This window comes from Saimiri boliviensis, chromosome 14 (genome assembly GCF_048565385.1).
Source record: "Saimiri boliviensis isolate mSaiBol1 chromosome 14, mSaiBol1.pri, whole genome shotgun sequence".
NCBI classification, from domain to species: domain Eukaryota; kingdom Metazoa; phylum Chordata; class Mammalia; order Primates; family Cebidae; genus Saimiri; species Saimiri boliviensis.
Genome location: NC_133462.1, coordinates 5,620,442 through 5,644,749, shown reverse-complemented (window position 1 = coordinate 5,644,749; position 24,308 = coordinate 5,620,442). Strand labels below are relative to the sequence as shown.

Sequence of the window (24,308 nt, the reverse complement as noted above, 5' to 3'; positions counted from 1 at the left end):
CCTTTTGGAAAGATTCCTCCACATCATTATCTGTGATCTATAGATGGGATTGTGGTTAGCAGTAGGGGTCTTATTATTATTATTATTTTTTTTTTGAGACGGAGTTTCGCTCTTGTTACCCAGGCTGGAGTACAATGGCTCGATCTCGGCTCACCGCAACCTCCGCCTCCCGGGTTCAGGCAATTCTCCTGCCTCAGCCTCCTGAGTGGCTGGGATTACAGGCACGCGCCACCATGCCCAGCTAATTTTTTGTATTTTTAGTAGAGACGGGGTTTCACCATGTTGACCAAGATGGTCTCTATCTCTTGACCTCGTGATCCACCCGCCTCAGCCTCCCAAAGTGCTGGGATGACAGGCTTGAGCCACCGCACCAGGCCCGGTGGTTTTATTCTTAACCTGGCTGGCCAGCCTTCCTCTGGCTGACTTCTAACTTCTTTTGAGATGCAATGTAGAAGCCGGAAGAGGATTGAGGGTCTCCTTCCTCACTACTACTGGCTGCCCGTAGAGGTAATAGATGACAAATGTTTTCTATTCAGACCATTAAAGGGTGCTAGATTCTCACTTAATCTCTTCAGGATTGAGAAGATTTAGAAGAAAAAAATCTAGTTCTGTTAACAGAGATTGTTTCGAGATGCTCATGTGCCCCCAACAAAGGACAGCTTTGCAGGACCATTTCAAAATATGGCAAAGAAGCATACTGTGGGGTAAAATATTTTGACTTTCTTGTCACATGTTATGCCAGAATCAGACTGGAAAGTAAGACACGATATGTGGGATTAAATAAAACCCATCTGATGAGTAGTTATTGTTTGTAGGGCATGTCCCCCCAGGCTCCTTAGATAGAAATTTAGGCAATATAAGAAAAACCAGAGCTTTGTGTTCATTCTCACATACTTTTTTTTTACATTTCTTCCCTGAAATATAATCACAAACTTGTACGATGAATGTTGCTAAAAAACATATGAATAATTTCTTTTTTTCTTTTTCTTTATAGAGACGGGGTTTCACCTTGTTGCTTAGGGTGGTTTCAAACACCTGACCTCAGGTGATCCACCCACCTCTGCCACCCAAAGTGCTGGGATTACAGGCATGAGCCACCACGCCCGGCCAAATAATTTCTAAATGTAATGTTACATTCACTTTACCTAACTTCTGAAAATAGTTAGAAAATGCACTTTTTATTTTCAAGTTTAAATTTTTTTTTTCTTGAGACAGAACATAGTTTTGTCACTCAGGCTGGGATGCAGTAGTGGGAACACTGGTCACTGCACCCTCGTCCTCTGGGATCCAGGGATCCTCCCACCTCACCTCCCAACTAGCTGGGGCCACAGGTCCTCACAACCACATCTGGGTAATTTTTTAATATTTTGTAGAGGTGAGGTCCCACTATGATGCTCAGGCCAGCCTTGAACTCCTGGACTCCAGCAATCTTCGCCCCTTGGCTTTCCAAAGTGCTGGGATTTCAGGTGAGTCACCACATCCATCCAATTGTAATTTATTTGAGGTGTTTTCTTTGTTCTTGCCTCATTGTAAATTTGTTGTTTCTTCTTGTTTCAATTTTAGCAGAAATCATATTGCTTAGATAGAGTCCCTTTTCAAACTCATCTCTTACCCTTCTGAGTGCCTCAAACTACAGCCAGTTCAGACATGTTATAACAGATCTGTACCAGTTTATTTTGGTGCAAAAAGTATGAAATTCATGTATAATTTTCTCATAATATGTATTTTTCCATTAACTTCTTGAAGACCCCTTTTACTATCAAATCATATTCAAGAGGATATAAAAAGAATCATAGATATTCAACTGCCAGTTATTTCTAGGATGCAAAAAAGATTCAACATATTCAAGCAAATCAATATATGCCACTTGAACAGAATGAAAGATGAAAACATTATCTCAATAGATGGAAAAAGCATTTCACAAAACTCACCATCCAGTCATCGTAGAAATCCTAAACAAAACAGAGAAGGAAATTTACCTAAACAGTATAAAGACCCTCCATGAAATGACCACGATGGAAATAACCAATTAAAAAAAAAAAAAAAAAGGAATGCTCTTCCTGTAGGATCTCACATGATCCACGAATGCTTTCACCCTTCTATCAATAAATACTGGCTGTCTTAGCCAGAGCAATTAAATAGCAATAGAAATAAAACTCATCGAAATCAGAAAGAAGGAAAGAAAATGTTTGTAGATGACATGGTTTTCTGTGTAGAAAATCAGTCAACCAAAATACCACTATGACTAATAAATACATTCAGTGTATTTGCAGAATACAGTATCAGTAGCAAAACTTAGCTGAATTTCCATACATTAACAATAAACAATTTTAAAAGAAAATTAAGAAAACACTTCCATTTGCTAAACAACTTAAAGTAAGATATACTTAGGAATAAATGTAAAAAGGTGAGAAGATTGTACTTTGAAATCTACAAATATTGATTACAAACATATATAGAGATACAACCCATATTGATGGATTGGAAAAATATTATTACCCAATGTGATTGACATTCAACACAATGCTCGTAAAAAGCCACCATGCCTGGCTTAATCCTCTTAACATAAAAACTTTAATGTCAATTAATACTTTAACTCACGGGGTGTGGTGGCCCAAGCCTGTAATCCCAGCACTTTCGGAGGCCGAGGCGGGTGGATCACGAGGTCAAGAGATCGAGACCATCCTGGTCAACATTGTGAAACCCTGTCTCTACAAAAAATACAAAAATTAGCTGGGCATGGTGGCGCGTGCCTGTAATCCCAGCTACTCAGGAGGCTGAGGCAGGAGAATTGCCTGAACCCAGGAGGAAGAGGTTGCGGTGAGCCGAGATCGCACCATTACACTCCAGCCTGGGTAACAAGAGCGAAACTCCGTCTCAAAAAAAAAAAAAAAAGATGAAGCTAGACTGAAGACCTTGACACAATCATTACATTTATACAGTTTCTATCCAGTATCAGTTCACTGATGAATGACAAGGTATGAAAGATTGAAAAATTTGCTACACCAATTACACTTGTAAGATCTGTCTTCATTATGGATTTTCCAATGATTTGCAATGGTTGTAGCGTTACTGAAGACCTGGTGACAATCATTACATTAGAAAAGTTTCCCTATACCATGGATTGCTTGATGATGAATAAGTGCTGACTGTCCACTAAAGGTTTGGCCACACTCATGACACTTGTAAGGTTTTTCTCCAGTGTGGATTCTAGTATGTCTTGCCGGATGTGAAGCACACCCAAAAGCCTTGTCACAAAAGTTACATATCTATGGTTTCTCTCCAGTATGACTTCTCCTGTGTACTTCAAGGTATGATTTGCGAGTGTAAACTTTGTCACATTCTTCACATCTGTAAGGTTTTTCTCCAGTATGACGTCTATGATGACGTGTAAGGTGTGATTTTTGATTAAAAACCTTGCCACATTCATTACATTTGTAAGGTTTCTCTCCAGTGTGAATTTTCTTATGAAATAGAAGGCCTGAACTTTGATGGAATGTCTTGCCACACTCATTACATTTGTAAGGTTTCTCTCCAGTATGAAGTCTAAGATGGCATACAAGATACGACATGTGACAGAAGCTCTTGCCACATTCATTACACTTGTAAGGTTTCTCACCAGTGTGACATCTACGATGGCGTTCAATGTATCGTTTCTGATTAAAGACCTTGCCACACACATCACATTCATATTGTTTCTCTCCTAAATGGATTATCTGATGTTTCCTTAAGAGTGAGCTACAATTAAAGGCTTTGCCACTCTCATTACATTGCAAAGATTTTTCTCTCACGTGTACCTCCTCTCTTTCTATCAGTAATGAATGAAGCAAATTATTCCTACAGTAATTAGAAATATGGGTTTTGGGCCTACAAAAAATTCTTGGGGAAGTTGAAATTAAGGAAACGTCATTTATAGACTTCTCTAGTTGATTATCGATGTTCCCCTCATTATGAAATACGTGCAGGTTAGACAGATGTGAATGAAAGCTTAATCCAACCTGATCTTCAACAGGCTTGGTTCCAGAATGCCTGTCATCATATTGGTCTTTACTACCAGTCAACTTTTTGATTTTTGTCATGGGTACTTCACGACTGTTTCTTTCATCCTTTTGCCTCTGAAACTCAAAGTCATGAATATTTTTCTCAGTTTTCTGGAAGCAAAAATCTCCAGTGTGATGACTTTCATGTCTTTGCAATGTCCCTGTGTGGAACACTTCTGTATGGCCTTCCTCCGTCGATGAGAACTCCTTCATCATGCATTTGGAAGAGATATCTACAAAACATAAACAACAACAGGTTTCCAATTCAGTACAGATGGTAAATAATACTGAAATATGTAAATACGACACAAAAAAAACAATACTTATTGTAAACTTCCACGACATGATCTTCAAAGTTTAGGAACACAGCAGAAGTAAGATTCTTTAATAAATAAAGGATGATTATATGTACTTGAAACCATTTCTATGGAAGACTATTTTCAGTATCATGACAAAACACTGACAGGACACCAATATGTGTAAACCTAAAGAGTATATTTCCACTATGACTATAATGTGTTTAACAGCTTACAAAAAATCACTGTCATGTTCCAGGAAGAGAAAAATATATTTCTTCATATTTAAAGCATATTTACTGTATACAGATAAATGCTAATGGACCACACAATAAGCAACATTGGTAAATCATTCACGAGATCATGTAAGCATAACCAAAATCAATGTAAATTTTCTACTGTCAAATAATCATAGCACTGAGAAGATGAGAAAACATCACAAAAATCAGTCAGGTGTGGTGGCCCACACCTGTACTTTCAGCTACTTGGGAGGTTGAGGCAAGAGAATTGCTTGACGCCAAGAGGCAGAGCTTGCAGTGAGCTTGAATAACTGTCACAAAATTACCTATATCCATGCAGAAGAGGTGCTTTGTAACATTTTTGTCAAAATTTTTTAAATTTTATTTTACGTAGATGGTGTCTCGCACCGTCACCCAGACTGAATGCAGTGGCATGATCTTGGCTCACTGTAACATCCGCATCCCAGATTCAAAAGATTCTCCTGCCTCAGCCTCCTGAGGATCTCGAATTACAGGCACGTGACACAACACCCAGCTAATGTTTTGTATTTTTGGTAGAGACGGTGTTTTGCTGTGTTAGCCAGGATGGTCTCAATCTCATGACCTCGTGATCTACCCACCTCAGTCTCCCTGAGTGCTGGAATTACAGGCATGAGCCACCATGTCTGGCCTCTGTATTTTTATTTTTCTGAGATGGAGTCTTGCTCTGTCACCCGGGCTGGAGTGCAGAGGTGTGATCTCGGCTCACTGCAACCTCTGCCACCTTGGTTCAAGCGATTCTCTTGCCTCAGCCTCCTAAGTAGCTGGGATTACAGGCACGTGTCACCATGCACAGCTAACTTGTGTATTTTTAGTAGAGATGGGGTTTTACTATGTTGGCCAGGCTGGTCTCAAATTCCTGGCCTCAAATTATCCACTAGCCTTGGCCTTCCAAAATCCTGGAATTACAGGTGTGAGCCACTGTGCCTGGCGGCACACTGTGACATTAATGAGTGGAATGCGTCAGTTATATTCCTTACTACATATTGAAAAGCCATATGTATAATCTCAAAAATTAATTAGTAAAAGATTGTAATTTATGATAAAATCAGCAAGCAAATAATACATTTATACAGCCTGCAGAACTCTGGACCTGGACACGGTGGCTCATGCCTGTAATCCCAGCACTTTGGGAGGCTGAGGCGGGTGGATCACGAGGTTTAGAGATCGAGACCATCCTGGCCAACATGGTGAAACCCCATCTCTACTATAAATACAAAAATTAGCCAGGTGTGGTGGTGGGCACCTGTAATCCCCACTACTTGGGAGGGTGAGGCAGGAGAATCGCTTGAACCCAGGAGATGGAGGTTGCAGTGAGCAAGGTTGTGCCACTGCACTCTACCCTGGGCGACAGAGCAAGACTCTATCTCAAAAATAAGACTAAAGCCTCAACTTCTACTTACCACCAGCACACAATATAAGAACGGAATGCATGTTAAGATCACTACCTTGTGCCGGGCGCGGTGGCTCAAGCCTGTAATCCCAGCACTTTGGGAGGCTGAGGCGGGTGGATCACGAGGTTTAGAGATCGAGACCATCCTGGTCAACATGGTGAAACCCCATCTCTACTAAAAATACAAAAAAATTAGCTGGGCATGGTGGCACGTGCCTGTAATCCCAGCTACTCAGGAGGCTGAGGCAGGAGAATTGCCTGAACCCAGGAGGCGGAGGTTGCGGTGAGCCGAGATCGCGCCATTGCACTCCAGCCTGGGTATCAAGAGCGAAACTCCGTCTCGAGAAAAAAAAAAAAAAAAAAAAAAAAAAAATCACTACCTTGTGATATATGAGGTCAAGAAAATACACAGCATTATAAGGAATAAGAATTGACTTACAGCCATGCACAGTGGCTCATGCCTGTAATCCCAGCACTTTGAAAGGCTGAGGCAGGCAGATCACAATGTCAGGGGTTCAAGACCAGCCTGGCCAACAGGGTGAAACCCCGTCTTTACTAAAATTACAAAAAAGAAATATCTGGGCATGGTAGGTGGCACCTGTAATTCCCAGCTTCTTGGGAGGCTGAGGCTGCAGAACAGTTTGAACCCAGGAGGCAGAGGTTGCTGTGAGCCAACATTGCACCACTGCACTCCAGCTTGGATGACAAGGTAAGACTGAACCTCAAAAAAAAAAAAAAAAAAAAAAAATTGCCTAATAATATCAGAGCTTGCAATTATGATGTCACATCTCCAGTGTGTCACAGCCAGGCAATACACCAATTCTATGTATATGTATTGCATTATTTATCTAGTCTACTACACACAAAATATAAAACACAGAATGTGTACTGGGAAAATTCATAAACTGAGATCAGAGAAAACACTGCATAAAACCCAACGCACAATAAAAACATAAAAATCATAATGCAGGCTCCCTGGTCTGAATGTTCGTATTGGCCGAAAGCCATGTTGAGAGTTCTTATTCTCCAATAGGATGTTCCTACGGATGGGACCTTTGAGAGAATTTGGGTGTTGACTACTAGGGAACAGGACTAGCGCTTTTATAAAAAAACTCGTTAAATCAATAAAGAGCAGAGAAACAAGTGGGAGCAAAGAAAGAGGTCCATTCAGAGATCCCCAGATTTAAACTTCTCTTTCCTCACAGAATTCTCCCACTTGCAGAGTTTCCCCACACTCTATTTAAAGGTGTGGGTTCCACTGTGCTGCTCTGAGCTCCAACTGTGTTAACACCTGTAATACATTCCCACTCAGCTGGATATTTTCACTTGACTCTCCACAGTCCAGGGCTCTTTCCCTGGCTCCAACATGAATAAACAGGTCAGAAAGAGGCTCCTGCTTATAAAAAGAAGGAAACATGATGTGCTGCAGCTTTTCTGGAGTCCCAGCCCTATGTTTCAGCAGGAAAGAAGACATTACAGATGGATCGAGGAAAATATTTCACAAATTCCTCCACTGACTGCCTCCTTCTGAATACATAAAGAGGACTGTAGTATGTGTAAATCGAGCTTCCTTCCAAGCACTACAGAATCAAAAAAACATATAAGTAGCAAACAGGAAACTAGATACCTGTCTTTAAAATTTTTTTAGAGAGACTTTTTTTTTTTTTTTTTTGAGATGGAGTTTCGCTCGTTACCCAGGCTGGAGTGCAATGGCGCGATCTCGGCTCACTGCAACCTCCGCCTCCTGGGTTCAGGTAATTCTCCTGCCTCAGCTTCCTGAGTAGCTGGGATTACAGGCAGGCACCACCATGCCCAACTAATTTTTTGTATTTTTAGTAGAGACGGGGTTTCACCACGTTGACCAGGATGGTCTAGATCTCTCGACCTCGTGATCCACCCGCCTCGGCCTCCCAAAGTGCTGGGATTACAGGCTTGAGCCACCGCGCCCGGCCTAATTTTTTTTTTTTTTTGTATTTTTAGTAGGGACGGGGTTTCACCATGTTGACCAGGTTGGTCTCGATCTCTCGACCCTGTGATCCACCCGCCTCGGCCTCCCAAACTGCTGGGATTACAGGCTTGAGCCATTGCGCCCAGCCTAGAGAGACTTTTGCTCTTGTTTCTTAGTCTAAAGTGCAATGATGCTATCTTGACTCAGTGCAACCTTCGCCTCCCGGGTTCAGGCAATTCTCCTGCCTCAGCCTCCTGAGTAGCTGGGATTACAGGCATGAGCGACCACCCCTAGCTATCTTTGTTTTTTTTTGTTTTTTTTTTTTTGAGAAGGAGTTTTTGCTCTTGTTACCCAGGCTGGAGTGCAATGGCGCGATCTCGGCTCACTGCAACCTCTGCCTCCTGGGTTCAGGCAATTCTCCTGCCTCAGCCTCCTGAGTAGCTGGGATTACAGGCACGCGCCACCATGCCCAGCTAATTTTTTGTATTTTTAGTAGTGACGGGGTTTCACCACGTTGACCAGGATGGTCTTGATCTCTTGACCTCGTGATCTACCCGCCTCAGCCTTCCAAAGTGCTGGGATTACAGGCTTGAGCCGCGGCACCCGGCCTACTTTTAGCAGAGATGGAGTGGTCAGGCTGGTGTCGAATTCCAGACCACAGGTGATCTGCCTGCCTTGGCCTGTCAAAGTGCTGGGATACAGGTATGCAACACTGCACCTGGCCAGAACTAACTTGGTACCTTTAAACTCTGCCATAAGGTTTTGTTTTTGTTTTTAGAGGCAGAATCTCACTCTGTCACCCAGACGGGAGTGCAGTGGCACATCCTTGGCTCACTGCAACCTTCACCTCTCGGGTTCAAGTGCTTCTCCATGCTCTCACTTTCTAGTAGCTGAAACTACAGGTGTGCCCACGCCCAGCTAATTTTTGTATTTTTAGTAGAAATGGGGATTTGCCATGTTGGCCAGGCTGGTGGTCTCAGATCCTGACCTGATGTGATCCACACCCCTCAGCCTCCCAAAGGGCTGGGATTGAGGTGTCCATGTGTGAGTCACCATGCGTGGCCTGCCATAGGGTTTTATGTCTACTTTAGTTCTGGAACGTACACTGAGATATCATAAAGAACACATGATTTCTAAACAAGAAAGACTGGCTGGGTGTGGTGGCTCACGCCTCTAATCCTAGCACTTTGGGAAGCTGAAGCAGGAGGATCACAAGGTCAGGAGTTCAAGACCAGCCTGAGCAATATGGTGAAACCCCGTCTCTACTAAAAATAAAAAAAATTAGCCAGGTGAGGGGAAGATTCCCGTGTGAGACCCCCAAAAGGCGTGACTCTCACTATATGGTGAGTTTCATCCCAAACACAGTTTCCTACTGGAGGCAGTCGAGCTATCCGGAAAGAGGATCTGAAAGATGAATGATCAGTTTCTAACATCAACCACAATATCATTTGGGCCTAAAACTATGTGTTGCTGCTAGACCGAGTGACCCCCTGCTGGCAACCAGTTCCTGGTTTTAACTTTTTTATGACTCTTTAAGAATAAGCCTTAAAGGCCGGGCGCGGTGGCTCAAGCCTGTAATCCTAGCACTTTGGGAGGTCCAGGCGTGTGGATCATGAGGTCAAGAGATCGAAACCATCCTGGTCAACATGGCGAAACCCCGTCTCTAGTAAAAATACAAAAAAATTAGCTGGGCATGGTGGCGTGTGCCTGTAATCCCAGCTACTCAGGAGGCTGAGGCAGGAGAATTGCCTGAACCCAGGAGGCGGAGGTTGCGGTGAGCCGAGATCGCGCCATTGCACTCCAGCCTGGGTAAAGAGCGAAACTCTGCCTCAAAAAAAAAAAAAAAAAAAAAAAAAGAATAAGCCTTAAACCTTTTTCTTTACTTACCTGACTGCCTTGTACCCTAGATAATGGTTTAACTGTCGATATTTGCAAAGCAAATGCCACCATAAGGGATGGCTTTGATTTCTGACTTAGAGACTCCTGAATGGGGAAGTTGAGTTAAGTTGAGTCAGGAGCAGACAAAGGAGAATCCGGTTAAAAGATATTCTGATAAGCAAAACCAAAAAAAACCTTTTCACATCTCAGTTCTAAAACAAGATCAAACCAGAGATACCTGCAGCCAGGAGGAATAATGTTTGGATGTAAACAAGCTTTGTGATTACAGAAAATTGTTACTTTTTACAATCACTGATTGCATATCTGACTTCTCTATTGTATAGGCCATGTGAGGTATACATTTGCATTTCCTCTTGCTATGAGGTAAACCAGAGCCAAGAAAGTGTATTTATTCCTGGCCTTTGAAAAATAAAGTTTGTTGTTTAGGCACAGCCTATCAGCCCTCCAGACGCCTCGCTTTCTCTCTCTCTGTCTATTATTTTTCCAGGCGCACTCCCTCTTCCAGGTATTGGGACCCTCTTGCAGGTCGAGAGACCCCGAGCAGATGTGCCTACCCGTCCCGGACGGTCCCCGACAGCCAGGCATCTTGGCAGGCACCTGTAGTCACAGCTACTTGGGAGGCTGGGGAAAAAAAATGACTTGAACCCTGGAGGCGGATGTTGTGGTGAGCCGAGATCATGCCACTGTACTTCTGCCTGGGTAACAGAACCAGACTCCGTCTCAAAAAAATAAAAGGAAAAGAAAAGGGCGGGGACAGTTAAATTCCAGATGCTGCGTCATGAAGCTGTTCATTTCAAAATCAATACGGCTTCCATTTTAGTCAAGCAAGGATGCAGCTCCCAAGAGGCAACAAGAGAAAATACAAAGACACGCAAGGGCACATCCCCGCTTCTGGGGGAAGTTGGACTCACCCAGGGAGAGCAGATTCCTGTAGTTCTCCAGCATCACGTCCCTGTGTAAAGTCTTCTGAGCAGGGTCCAGGCATTTCCACTCCTCCTGAGAGAATTCTATAGCCACATCCCTGAATGTCAATAGACCCTGAAAGGAAACCACATATTTTTTTTTTTTTTTTTTTTTTGAGACAGAGTTTCACTCCTGTTGCCCAGGCTGGAGTGCAATGGTGCGATCTCGGCTCACCACCACCTCCGCCTCACGCACCACCATGCCCAGCTAATTTTTTGTATTTTTAGTAGAGACGGGCTTTCACCATGTTGACCAGGATGGTCTCGATCTCTTGACCTCGTGATCCACCCGCCTCAGCCTCCCAAAGTGCTGGGATTACAGGTGTGAGCCACCACGCCCAGCCCTATGAAACCACGTTTTTTTTTTTGTTTTTGTTTTTGTTTTGTTTTGTTTTTGAGACGGAGTTTCACTCTTGTTACCCAGGCTGGAGTGCAATGGCGCGATCTCGGCTCACTGCAACCTCCGCCTCCTGGGTTCAGGCAATTCTCCTGCCTCAGCCTCCTGAGTAGCTGGGATTATAGGCACGCGCCACCATGCCCAGCTAATTTTTTTTGTATTTTTAGTAGAGACGGGGTTTCACCATGTTGACCAGGTTGCTCTCAATCTCTCGACCTTGTGATCCACCCGCCTCGGCCTCTGAAAGTGCTGGGATTACAGGCCTGAGCCACCACGCCCGGCCTGAAACCAAATTTTAACCACAAGGTAATGGGAGGAGTTCTGATCTTTACAGAGAATGAGAAGAGGAGAGAGGTGAAAGCAGGGATTTAATTGTGGGGAATGTTCTGACAAATCGAGAAAGGGATTTTTTACCACATTATGTCTTCCAGGTTGTGTTTATTATACTTTTTGAAGAGGTCATCATACTTTCTCGGTTACATTTCTTATGGTTGTGGATAATACAAGAAATAAACAAACAAAAAATCGATGCAGCATTCCCATTATAGAAATGTTAGGCTGGGCGCGGTGGCTCAAGCCTGTAATCCCAGCACTTTGGGAGGCCGAGGCGGGTGGATCACGAGGTCAGGAGATCGAGACCATCCTGGTCAACATGGTGAAACCCCGTCTCTACTAAAAATATAAAAAATTAGCTGGGCATGGTGGCGTGTGCCTGTAGTCCCAGCTACTCCGGAGGCTGAGGCAGGAGAATTGCCTGAACCCAGGAGGCGGAGGTTGCGGTGAGCTGAGATCACGCCATTGCACTCCAGCCTGGGTAACAAGAGCGAAACTCCATCTCAAAAAATAAAACAAAAACAAAAGCAAAAAAAAAACTATTGGGTACTACGCTTTGCAAGGTCTTTTAGGCTAACTGGCTGCATCACAAGGCATACCCTACGTCGAGCCATAGCAACCCCCGTGACCCGCATGTACACCTCTGAATGGCCTCCCAGAACTAGAGTCTGAAGCAAATGGAAAACCATAGAAGGGAGAAAAAATAATCACCCCATGCAGATCCTACTTAGCTTTGAGACATTCTCTATTGTTCCTTATTTCTGTCTCAAGTGATAAGGCAACTGGTCTTTGAAACTGACCTGGGTCAACCTCAGGACTCTAGATTCTAAGACCCCCTCCCAGCTTGCAAAAATCACCCTAAACTGTAACTCCTGTAACTTTCCACTGCTTACCCCAAACCTATAAAACCAACTCCTATCCCACCACTCTTGGCTGACTCTCTTCACACTCAACCTGCCCCCTCCCAGGTGAATAAACAGCCACATGGCTCACAGAAAGCCTGTTTAGGGGCGTCTCTTCATTCAGAGCACATGTTTTAACAGGCTCAATACCAGAATGATGGAATAATCTGTACAGCAAACCTCAATGACACAAGTTTACCTGTGTAACAAACCTTCACATGCAGCATCAAAACTAAAATAAAAAAAAAAAATTTTTAATGTTTTTTAATTTGTTGCAGGTTTTTTTTTTTTTAAGTCTCATGACAGAGTACACAAGCATGACACTTCCTCTGATACCTGACACAGAACTGACAGTAGTGGGTCCCCGGTGAGGCTGGAAGGAGGGTGGAGGACGTTACAGGGAAAGGAGGTGCTTTATGGCCAAGGGTCTAAGCTGCAGCTTTGCTTGAAGCTTTACCACAAAACAAATGTGTACATCATGTGGTGTTTAAATATAAAAGTATATACTTGGCCGGGCGCGGTGGATCAAGTCTGTAATCCCAGCACTTTGGGAGGCCAAGGCGGGTGGATCACGATGTCGAGAGATCGAGACCAACCTGGTCAACATGGTGAAACCCCGTCTCTACTAAAAATACAAAAAAAAATTGGCTGGGCATGGTGGTGTGTGCCTATAATCCCAGCTACTCAGGAGGCTGAGGCAGGAGAATTGCCTGAACCCAGGAGGCGGAGGTTGCGGTGAGCCGAGATCGCGCCATTGCACTCCAGCCTGGGTAACAAGAGCGAAACTCCGTCTCAAAAAAAAAAAATAATAATAATAATAATAATAATAATAATTGGGGGGGCTGGGCACAATACCTGGCGCCTGTAATCCCAGCAATCTGGGAGGTAGAGATGGGCAGATCAGCCTTGCCTGACCGCAGGCTGGTCAGGGGTTTGAGACCAGCTGGGCCAACATGGTGAAACTCTGTCTGTGCTAAAAATACAAAACAAGGCCGGGCACGGTGGCTCAAGCCTGTAATCCCAGTACTTTGGGAGGCCGAGGTGGGTGGATCACGAGGTCAAGAGATCGAGACCATCCTGGCCAACATGGTGAAACCCCGTCTCTATTACAAATACAAAAAAATTAGCTGGGCGTGGTGGCGCATGCCTGTAATCCCAGCTACTCAGGAGGCTGAGGCAGGAGAATTCCCTGAACCCAGGAGGCGGAGGTTGCGGTGAGCCGAGATCGTGCCATTGCACTCCAGCCTGGGTAACAAGAGTGAAACTCCGTCTCAAAAAAAAAAATTAGTGGGGCATCGTGGTACATGCTTATAATCCCAGCTACTCAGGAGGCTGAGGCAGGAGAATTGCTTGAACCTAAGAGGCAGAAATTACAGTGAGCTGAGATCGCGCCACTGCACTCTAGCCTGGGAGACAGAGCGAGACTCTGTCTCAAAAAAAAAGTAAAATAAATAATAATAATAATAATAATAGGTGGAATGAGAATATGGCTCTGAGTCTCACGCTTGCAGCCCTTCCCTCCCTGGCCGCTATTGCGCGCACCAGACCCAAAGCCACCATGCCTACGTGCTCCAAGTGTGGACAAGGAGGTGTACTTCGCCGAGAGGGTGACCTCTCTGGGCAAGTACTGGCATCGGCTCTGCCTGAAATGCGAGAAATGTGGGAAGACACTGACCTCTGGGAAACGTGCAGAGCACTAGAGCAAACCCTGCTACAACCACCGCTGCTACATGGCCATGTTTGGGCCTAAAGGCTTGGGGCAGGGTGAAGCCAAGAGCCACACTTCCAAGTAAACAGGGTGGTGGAGGCCCCATCCTTGGCTGCTCACTGGGTCACTCACTGGCCAGCAAATGCCAGGCCTCGTCCCCAGATGACCAGGGCTCCATTGTAACCCTTAATGCCCTCAATAAACCCGAACAGGTGAGGAGGAAAAAAAAGGCTCAATTTTTTATAATAAAAATGAAATACTGCTACCATATTTGAAAACAAATATAACCAATTTTATGGAAAACACGTTTCAAAGCCTCTCCACCATAACACCACAGTCTCCATCAGCTTATTGTGCTAAGAATGGTTTAATGAGGCTGGGCGTGGTGGCTCACACCTGTAATCCCAGCACTTTGGGAAGCGGAGGCAGGTGGATCATGAGGTCAGGAGTTCAAGACCATCCTGGCTAAGATGGTGAAACCTCATCTGAAAAAAAAAAAGGTTTAATGGATCTCCTGCTATTATTATTATTATTATTATTTTTTTTTTTTTGAGACGGAGTTTCACTCTTGTTACCCAGGCTGGAGTGCAATAGCGCGATCTCGGCTCACCGCAACCTCTGCATCCTGGATTCAGGCAATTCTCCTGCCTCAGCCTCCTGAGTAGCTGGGATTACAGGCACACACCACCATGCCCAGCTACTTTTTTGTAATTTTAGTAGAGATGGGGTTTCACGATGTTGACCAGGATGGTCTCGATCCCTTGACCTCGTGATCCACCCGCCTTGGCCTCCAAAAGTGCTGGAATTACAGGCATGAGCCACCGCACCTGGCCTCTCCTGCTATTATTTAGGTTGGTTTCACACACTTAAACTAATGGAATAAAACCCCTTGTATCATTCATGTCTGTGTATGAGCGCTCCATTCTAATTAGTAAGATTTCTGGAATGATAAACACAGTAACTCACTCTATTACCTAAACATGTAGCATAAAATCAGGCAGAAAAGATTTCCCCTTACTGGTCACCCTTCAGAAAATTTACCACATCCTTTGTGCACATTAATACGTAACTTCCATGGACAGCTGCTCTACTTCTGGTCTACAGAGAGCTGATGGAGCATCCCGATGTGGCCCCTGAACAATCCCTGCTGCCCAACAGACCTGACACCACGGGGCCACACCCCATCTCCATCCACGTCTTGGGTGAGCCCTTCCCAGGACCATGCCCAGTGCAGCCTCTTCCCAAGCTCATGTCACTGGATCACGGGGGGTGTAATCTAGTGAGATGAGGGACTGAGGGAAGGCATGGGTGAGTGCCAGCAAACCTGTCAGGCAGGACGCTTCAGACTCAGAGAAGATTCCCAACTGCAAGCAGGAAGGAGACAGAACAATCCACCGAGAAGGTCATCTCACCTGAGGGAGAGCCATCCCTGACTCCTTTGCTTTCCTCTTCCTCTTCCGGGTTTCTTCTTCATGTATCCAGAGTCTTTAGAAGTCAATCCTGAGGCCGGGTGCGGTGGCTCACGCCTGTAATCCCAGCACTTTGGGAGGCCAAGGTGGGCGGATCACGAGGTCAAGAGATCCAGACCATGGTGAAACCTTGTCTCTAAAAAAATAAAAATAAAAAAGTCAATCCTGAATGTTATAAAATATGTTTGTGGCTCAGAATCAACACACCCCCGCCCTGTAACACGACGACACATATTAAAGAGACCTCACCCTGAGGAAATATGGTCCCCTCGTCTGTCCACTGCACCAGGGATGATAAACTCCTACAAGAAAACTAAGTGAATTTTTGAATCCTTTCTTTAGAACCTACTCCCCTCCTGCAGAAGCCCAACACACACACGGCATCAATGGGAAGCTGGGCTGGAATGAGCTCCCCTTCAGGGCACAGACCCAGCCCTCACCAAAGCCCAGGCAGAGGCTGGGTGCAGTAGCTCACGCCTGTCATCCCAGCACTGTGGGTGGCCAAGGCAGGTGGATCGCCTGAGCTCAGGAGTTGGAGACCAGCCTGGGCACCATAATAAAACCCTGTCTCCACCAACAACACAAAAACGTAGCCAGGTGTGGTGCACGTCTGTGTCTGTGGTTCTTTTTCTTTTTCTTTTTCTTTTTTTTCTTCAATTCTATGTTCAACAACCAAAAACCTGGACATCTCACATTTTAGTCCTGCCTTCCAATAACAGCTACTTAGAAGGCTGAGGTAGGAGGATCACCTGAGCCCATGAGGCAGAGATTGCAGTGAGCCAAGATTGCACCACTGCACTCCACCCTGGGTGACAAGAGTGAGACAAGAAAGCAAGGCCGGGCGCGGTGGCTCAAGCCTGTAATCCAAACACTTTGGAGGCCAGGGCGGGCAGATCACCTGAGGTCAGGAGTTCAAGACCAGCCTGACCAACATGGTAAAACCCTGTCTTTAATTAAAAGAAAAAAGAATTTTTTTAAAAAAAGAAAAAAATATATACTATTGTTGCAAAACTCAAGAGACTGGAGAGAACACTGAGGTCGCAGGAGTTTATGTTAGGTGTACACAGCGGTCCTGCTCGGATTCACCTCCAAAATGGCTGAGCACCTGAGGGAGGAGGCAGGCTCCTTTCAAACTTACAAGGCTGTGAGAAGCACAAAGCAAAAAGCAGTTCTTTCAGAAACAGACAAAGGCAGTTAATCAAATGACACGTCTTGGGACATGCCATATATATATCTATGTTTTGTTGTTGTTGTTTAAACAGAGTCTTGCTCTGTCACCCAGGCTGAAGTGCAGTGGTGCAATCTCAGCTCACTTCAACCTGTCTCTCGAACTCAAAGTGATCCTCCTGCCTCAGCCACAACCACGCCCAGCTTATATGTGCATTTTTAGTAGAGACAGGGTTTCACCACGTTGGTCAGGATGGTCTCAATCTCTTGCCCTCATGATCCACCCGCCTTGGCCTCCCCAAATGCTGGGATTACAGGCGTGAGCCACTGTACCCGGCCTGACATGTCCTATATTTTAAAAGACATATGTGCTCCTTCCTTTTTCTGTGTGGTGCCCTTGCAGCTGTTGCCTAAGAAAAACAGGAACTTACAAAACTCCCTAAGGAATGTGGAGGATAGATTAGGTGAACATTCTGCAGAAAGGAACAGAGGCAGTTAATATTTGTCTTTAACTTGTGCCGTGGGGTGGGGGGAACTTTCACAAGCAGTTAGCAAAAGTTATTTTCAATTATTTTAATCCCATATTATATTGTTTTATTAATTTTCCAGTCTTTTTCCCTCTTCACTATAAACCAAGGGTGATGGTTCACGCCTGTAATCCCAGCACTTTGGGAGGTCAGGCTGGGTAGATCACCTGAGGTCCCCACTGAATCTCTTGGAATCCCTATTCAGCCAGGGGGCAGTGACTTACTCAGTTCTGAGTCACTCTTTTTTCTTTTTCTAGGGGGCGGGTGAAACTGGGGCAGTGGGCCAAGTGAGGTGGCTCACGTCTGTAATCCCAGCACTTTGAGAGGCTGAGGTGGGCAGATCACCTGAGGTCAGGAGATGGGAGACCAGCCTGACCAACATGGTGAAACCCTGTCTCTACTAAGAATACAAAACAAGCCGGGCGCGGTGGCTCAAGCCTGTAATCCCAGCACTTTGGGAGGCCGAGGCGGGTGGATCACAAGATCAAGAGATCGAGACCATCTTGGTCAACATGGTGAAACCCCGTCTCTACTAAAAATACAAAAAATTAGCTGGGCATGGTGGTGTGTGCCTGTAATCCCAGCTACTCAGGAGGCTGAGGCAGGAGAATTGCCTGAACCCAGGAGGTGGAGGTTGCAGTGAGCCGAGATCATGCCATTGCACTCCAGCCTGGGTAACAAGAGCGAAACTCCTCCTCAAAAAAAAAAAAAAAAAAAAAAAGAATACAAAACAAGCCGGACTCAGTGACACATGCCTGTAATCCCACCTACTGGGGAGGATGAGGCAGGAGAGTCATTTGAACTGGGAATGCGGAGGTTTTGGAGAGCCAAGATTGAGCCATTGCACTCCAGCCTGCACAACGAGCTAAATTCCATCTCAAAAAAAGGAAATTACCATGTAGGGCAGGCGCAGTGGTGCGTCCCTATAATCCCAGTACTTTGAAAGGCCAAGGCAGGAGAATCCTTTGAGAGCAGGATTTTGAGACTAGCCTGGGACACATAGTGAAACCCCATTTCTAAAAAACAAAAACAAAAACAAAAAACCCCCACAAAAACTAGCTGGGCTTAGTGGCTCATGCCTGAGGTTTCAGCTACTTGAGAGGCTGAGGTATGAGGACTGCTTGAGCCCAGGGGGTCAAGCCTACATTTAGAGGAGATCCGGGCCGGGCTCGGTGGCTGAAGCCTGTAATCCCAGCACTTTGGGAGGCCGAGGCGGGTGGATCACGAGGTCAAGAGATCGAGACCATCCTTGTCAACATGGTGAAACCCCGTCTCTACTAAAAACACAAAAAAATTAGCTGGGCATGGTGGCGTGTGCCTGTAATCCCAGCTGCTCAGGAGGCTGAGGCAGGAGAATTGCCTGAACCCAGGAGGCGGAGGTTGCGGTAAGCCGAGATCGCGCCATTGCACTCCAGCCTGGGTAACAAGAGCGAAACTCCGTCTCAAAAAAAAAAACAAAAACAAAAACAAAAACAAAAAACGTTCGTGAATCTTCAGGAATACCAGGGAAGATGCCACCTGGCGGTGGCGCATCTCAGAACTACAGATGCTTGACTCTAAGACAAACCCCAGACACCACCGGCTCACAAAGCCTTCAAAGCGCCCAGACGGCAGGGTCCAGCCGCCCCTCCTGGACCTTGCTTCAAGTGTTGGAAACCTGGCCACCGGGCCAAGGAACGCCCGCAGCCCAGGACTCCTAAGCCCTGTCCCATCTATGCGGGCCCCCACTGGAAGTCGGACTGTGGGACTCACGTCGGTGCTCCTCGGCTTGGCGGCTGAAGACCGACGCTACCCAAAGATCTCGGAAGCCCCTGTACTCTCATGGGGGCCGAGATTCAGGTAACGCTTACAGTGGGGGGTAAGCCATCCCCTTCTTAATCAACACGGGGCCACCAGCTCCACGCTAACCTGTCTCCTTGGCCTCCATAACTGCTGTGGGAATTGATGGCAAGATTTCCAGGCCTCTCAAAATCCCCCAACTCTGGTGTCATTTAGGCCAGCACTGCTTTCTTCTTTGTCTCTTTGTTCTTTTTTCTTTTTTTTTTTTGAGACAGTCTCACTCTGTCGCCAGGCTGGAGTGCAGTGGTGCGATCTCGGCTCACCGCAACCTCCGCCTCCTGGGTTCAAGCAATTCTCCTGCCTCAGCCTCCTGAGTAGCTGGGACTACAGGCACGCGCCACCACGCCCAACTAACTTTTGTATTTTTAGCAGAGACAGGGTTTCATCATGTTGGCCAGGATGGTCTTGATCTCTTGACCTCGTGATCTGCCCGCCTCGGCCTCCCAAAGTGCTGGGATTCCAGGTCTGAGCCACCGCGCCCGGCCTGGCCAGCACTCCTTTCCACATTCTTTCCTTATCATCCCCCCTTGTCCAGTTCCCCTGTGAGGCAGAGATATCCTAGCAGAATTGTCTGCTCCTTCACCATTCCTGGGGCTACAGCCACACCTCATCCCATCCTCCTCCCCGAACCTGTACCTCCCTCAATGGCTTCCTCTATGTCCCCCTACGTTAACCCTAGGGTGCGGGAAACCACCTCCCCATCCATCCTGTAGCAACAAACTCGATACGCTCCCCAGCTTCTCTAAAACTCGCCCGAATTTCTGAGGAAGCTGAATTACCCTGCTCCTGCCTGCCCTGCCCCTTCACCCTCTTCCTCCATTTTGTGTGCCGAAACATTTCCTGGTTCCACCCCAGCGGCCACCCTTAACTCTCTTCTGAAGTGGATAAATAACCTTCTTTTCCAAGGCACCCCATGTCACTTTTCTGCCTGTTCCTCCTGCTCCCTTGGCTGCCCCACATAATTGCACCTATTAGTTCCAACTCCCTGTAAAAACCCTTAACCCATGCTTCGCTAAGCCAGTCCAACTCAACCTTAACGCTGGCTCCGCATCACGTTCTTCCTCCTCTTACACCACTACTCCTGCCTTGCCAGCTGACTGGGTTACCTCTCCCGTCTCCCTACACCTCCAAACCTCTTTTAACAGTCCCATCTGTGCCCTCACATGAAGCTTCTCTATTTCTTAGAAAAGTTCAGCAAAACTTCCTCAGACATTTCCTACTGCAACTTGCTCCTCATATCAACTGCACTCCACACATCTCAGAACCCGTGACTACACAGACAACTATTTCCACTGCCGCTCCTCTATGCACTTCCCAACAAACCACTGGAATTCCCTTGGGTAATCTTCTGCCGTCTTTTTTTTATTTTTATTTTTATTTTTTTATTTTATTTTATTTTATTTTTTTTGAGACGGAGTTTCGCTCTTGTTACCCAGGCTGGAGTGCAATGGTGAGATCTCGGCTCACCACAACCTCCGCCTCCTGGGTTCAGACAATTCTCCTGCCTCAGCCTCCTGAGTAGCTGGGATTACAGGCACGCGCCACCATGCCCAGCTAATTTTTTGTATTTTTAGTAGAGACGGGGTTTCACCATGTTGACCAGGGTGGTCTCGATCTCTTGACCTTGTGATCCACCCACCTCGGCCTCCCAAAGTGCTGGGATTACAGGCTTGAGCCACCGCGTCCGGCCAGATTTTTTTTTTTTTTTTTTTTGAGACGTAGTTTCGCTCTTGTTACCCAGGCTGGAGTGCAATGGCGCAATCTCGGCTCACCGCAAATTCCGCCTCCTGGGTTCAGGCAATTCTCCTGCCTCAGACTCCTGAGTAGCTGGGATTACAGGCACGCACCACTGTGCCCAGCTAATTTTTTGTATTTTTAGTAGAGACGGGGTTTCACCATGTTGACCAGGATGGTCTCGATCTCCTGACCTCGTGATCCACCCGCCTCGGCCTCCCAAAGTGCTGGGATTACAGGCTTGAGCCACCGCGCCCGGCCCAGATTTTTTTTTTATATAAAGTTTTTTTTTTTAAGATGGGGTTTCACCATATTGGTCAGGCTGGTCTTGAACTCCTGACCTCAGGTGATCCGCCCACCTCAGCCTCCCAAAGTGCTGGGATTACAGGCTTGTGCCACCGCGCCCAGCTCAATCTCCCTTTAAACCTCTAACAGCTGCTGTTCTTGCTGGATTTTTTTTTAAGATGAGGTTTCACCATGATGGCCAGGCTGGTCTTGAACTCCTGACCTCAGGTGATCCACCCACTTCAGCCTCCCACAGTGCTGGGATTACAGGCATGAGCCACTGCGCCTGGCAAATCTGTATATTTCTAAATGAGAAATGCTGCTTTTACTTAAACCAGTCTGCCCTGCTTTATGATAATATCAGGAGACTCAAAGACAGGGCCCAAAAATGTGCTAACCAGGCAAATAACTGTACCAAATCCACTTGGCCATTTTCTAGCTGGATGCCATGGCTGTCTCCAATCCTTACTCCCTAATACCCATCTCCCTTCTCCTCTTATTTGGACCTTGCATTTTCTGATTCGTCTCTCAATTCTTATAAAACCATATCCAGGCCATCACTAATCACTCTATAAGGCGAATGCTACTTTTAACCACCCCACAATACCACACCCTGTCCCAGAACCTCTCAGCTGCTTAGGACAGGACACCTTGCCAATCCTCCCCATTCATTCGCCTGTCTTAACGCCAGGGCTATTTCATAGGCTTCACCCTTTTAGGGTCAACAGAAACACCACCCACCGCTCATGAATTCCAGGCAATGCTTTGCTAATGTCAAGATGCAGCATGACACCTCTCTGAAACCTGCACATATTCCTTTCCATCCAAATCTTCTGGGACCACCCCCCTCCTACATTGGCCGAAGGCACTTTAAAGCTATTATGCTGCTGGGCGAGGGGCGCGGTGGCTCACACCTGTAATCCTAGCACTTTGGGAGGCCGAGGTGGGTGGATCACCTGAGGTCAGGAGTTGAAGACCAGCCTGGCCATCTTGGTGAAACCTCATCTTAAAAAAACAAAAATAAAATAAAATAAAATAAAGCTATTATGCTTAAAGGCTTTTTTTTTTTTAATTGCATTTTAGGGGCCGGGCGCGGTGGCTCAAGCCTGTAATCCCAGCACTTTAGGAGGCCGAGGCGGGTGGATCACGAGGTCAAGAGATCGAGACCATCCTGGTCAACATGGTGAAACCCCGTCTCTACTAAAAATACAAAAAGTTAGCTGGGCATGGTGGAGCGTGCCTGTAATCCCAGCTACTCAGGAGGCTGAGGCAGGAGAATTGCCTGAACCCAGCAGGCGGAGGTTGCGGTGAGCCGAGATCGTGCCATTGCACTCCAGCCTGGGTAACAAGAGCGAAACTCCGTCTCAAAAAAAAAAAAATTGCATTTTAGGTTTTGGGGTACATGTGAAGAACATGCAAGACTGTTGCACAGGTACACACATGGCAGCGTGATTTGCTGCCTTTTTCCCCTTCACCTGTATCTGGCATTTCTCCCCATGCTATCTCTCCCCAACTCCACACCCCTGCTTAAAGGCTATTTTTAGAGAATTCTTCCTATTAGGACAATTTCAGGCTCAAAAATATGCTAACTGGCACTTTGCTAAATACACAAAAAGGTGCCCTAAGCCAAACACTTAACTAAACACTTACAAAACTACCAAAATCACAGGTTTTTCTCTTAGTTGTCCGCACAGCCCGCGTCACGCTTGAAGAGGCCTTGAGAAACACTGCCCCTTCTCCCTTCTCTAACCTTTGTCTTTATACATATATAAGAAGATGGGAATGTCAGGCCTCCAAGTCCAAGCCTGGCCATTATAGCCTTGGTGGCCGGCACGTACACCTCTGGACGGCCTCCAGGAGCCACAAAGTCTGAAGTAACCGATGGCCACAAAGAGAAATGAAACTAGTTCCTGCTTCAACTGCTCTCACCCTAAACTTCAACCCTTGTTCCTGCTCGCTTTTCGAAAATTTCCCCCCTAGACGTTAGGTTTCTCAAGACTCCCACCCCTATAACTGTGCAATTTACCACCTCTCTGCTTGCAACCAACAACCCTTACCCTTATGATCGTGCCTGTTTGTGACAGACGACCCCTACCCTTGTGACCATGCATCCCGTGCCGCCCTTCCCCTCCCTAAAATAAATTACCACCTTTAACTGACCATTTGCCCCAAACTATATAACCAGTCCCCTAGGCCAGGCGTGGTGGCGCATGCCTGTAATCCCAGCACTTTGGGAGGCTGAGGCGGGTGGATCATGAGCAAGACCAGCCTGACCAACATGGTGAAACCCCATCTCTACTAAAAATACGAAAAATAGCTGGCCATCGTTGCGGGTGCCTGTAATCTCAGCTACTCAGAAGGCTGAGGAGGAGAATGGGCTTGAACCTGGGAGGTGAAGGCTGCAGTGAGCCGAGATGGCCCCACTGCCCTCTAGATTTGGCCAGACAGCAAGACTCCTTCTCAAAACAAAACAAAACAACAGTTCCCTTTCCTACTCCCCTGGCCTAACTTCTTTCTCAGACTTGGCCTGCATGCACCCAAGCGCGAAATACAACGTCCTCATTGCCCACACAAAGCCCGCCTGGTGGTCTCCGGACCAAAACCACGCCGATAGGAAGTGTATGCATCGCCCTACAGCAGAAAGACCCGGAAGGGGACCAGCCTTGGGGAGACTTTCCACCTAAAAGGAAGTGACCCCCGGAGTCACAAGGGGACGTTTCAATCGGCTCTGAGTGAAGAAAGATGATCGAGAACTTCCAGGTCTGTGGGGACCCCACGTCCCAGGCACTGAGGCGCCGGGGACCTGGGAATCGCAGACTTCATACAAGACAGAGCAAACTCACGCGCCGCGGTGTGCTCTTCACTCCACGCGATCCGCTTCTGGTTTTGCGGGAATCTGCGCGCGCAGGACAGAAGCCAAGCCTGGGCGGGACCCGCAGGGAGGTGGGCGGGGCCTGGGAGAGGTGTGGGCGGGTCCTTGGAGAGGCAGGGGCGGGTCCTTGGCGAGGCAGGGGCGGGGCCCGAGGCGGAGACACCTTGCCCTTTTGAACCCGCAGAGGGCAGGGCGGGGCGGGCCTGTGTGTCTCACAGCCTGGCTCCTGCGCCTCAGTTTTTCGGGGTTTGGAGGCGAG

The 24,308-nt window shown here is 46.6% G+C and overlaps 1 protein-coding gene across 1 annotated transcript; it reads right to left on the bottom strand.

Moving 5' to 3' along the window:
* Positions 1 to 1,159: 1,159 nt before the first annotated feature.
* LOC120362774 (uncharacterized) lies at positions 1,160 to 24,111 on the bottom strand. The gene is given in 4 exon segments (XM_074385570.1): positions 1,160 to 4,273; positions 10,766 to 10,892; positions 15,569 to 15,761; positions 24,021 to 24,111. Coding segments are annotated over 3 exon segments (1,455 nt in total). The 5' UTR covers positions 15,584 to 15,761; positions 24,021 to 24,111; the 3' UTR covers positions 1,160 to 2,960.
* Positions 24,112 to 24,308: the final 197 nt, after the last annotated feature.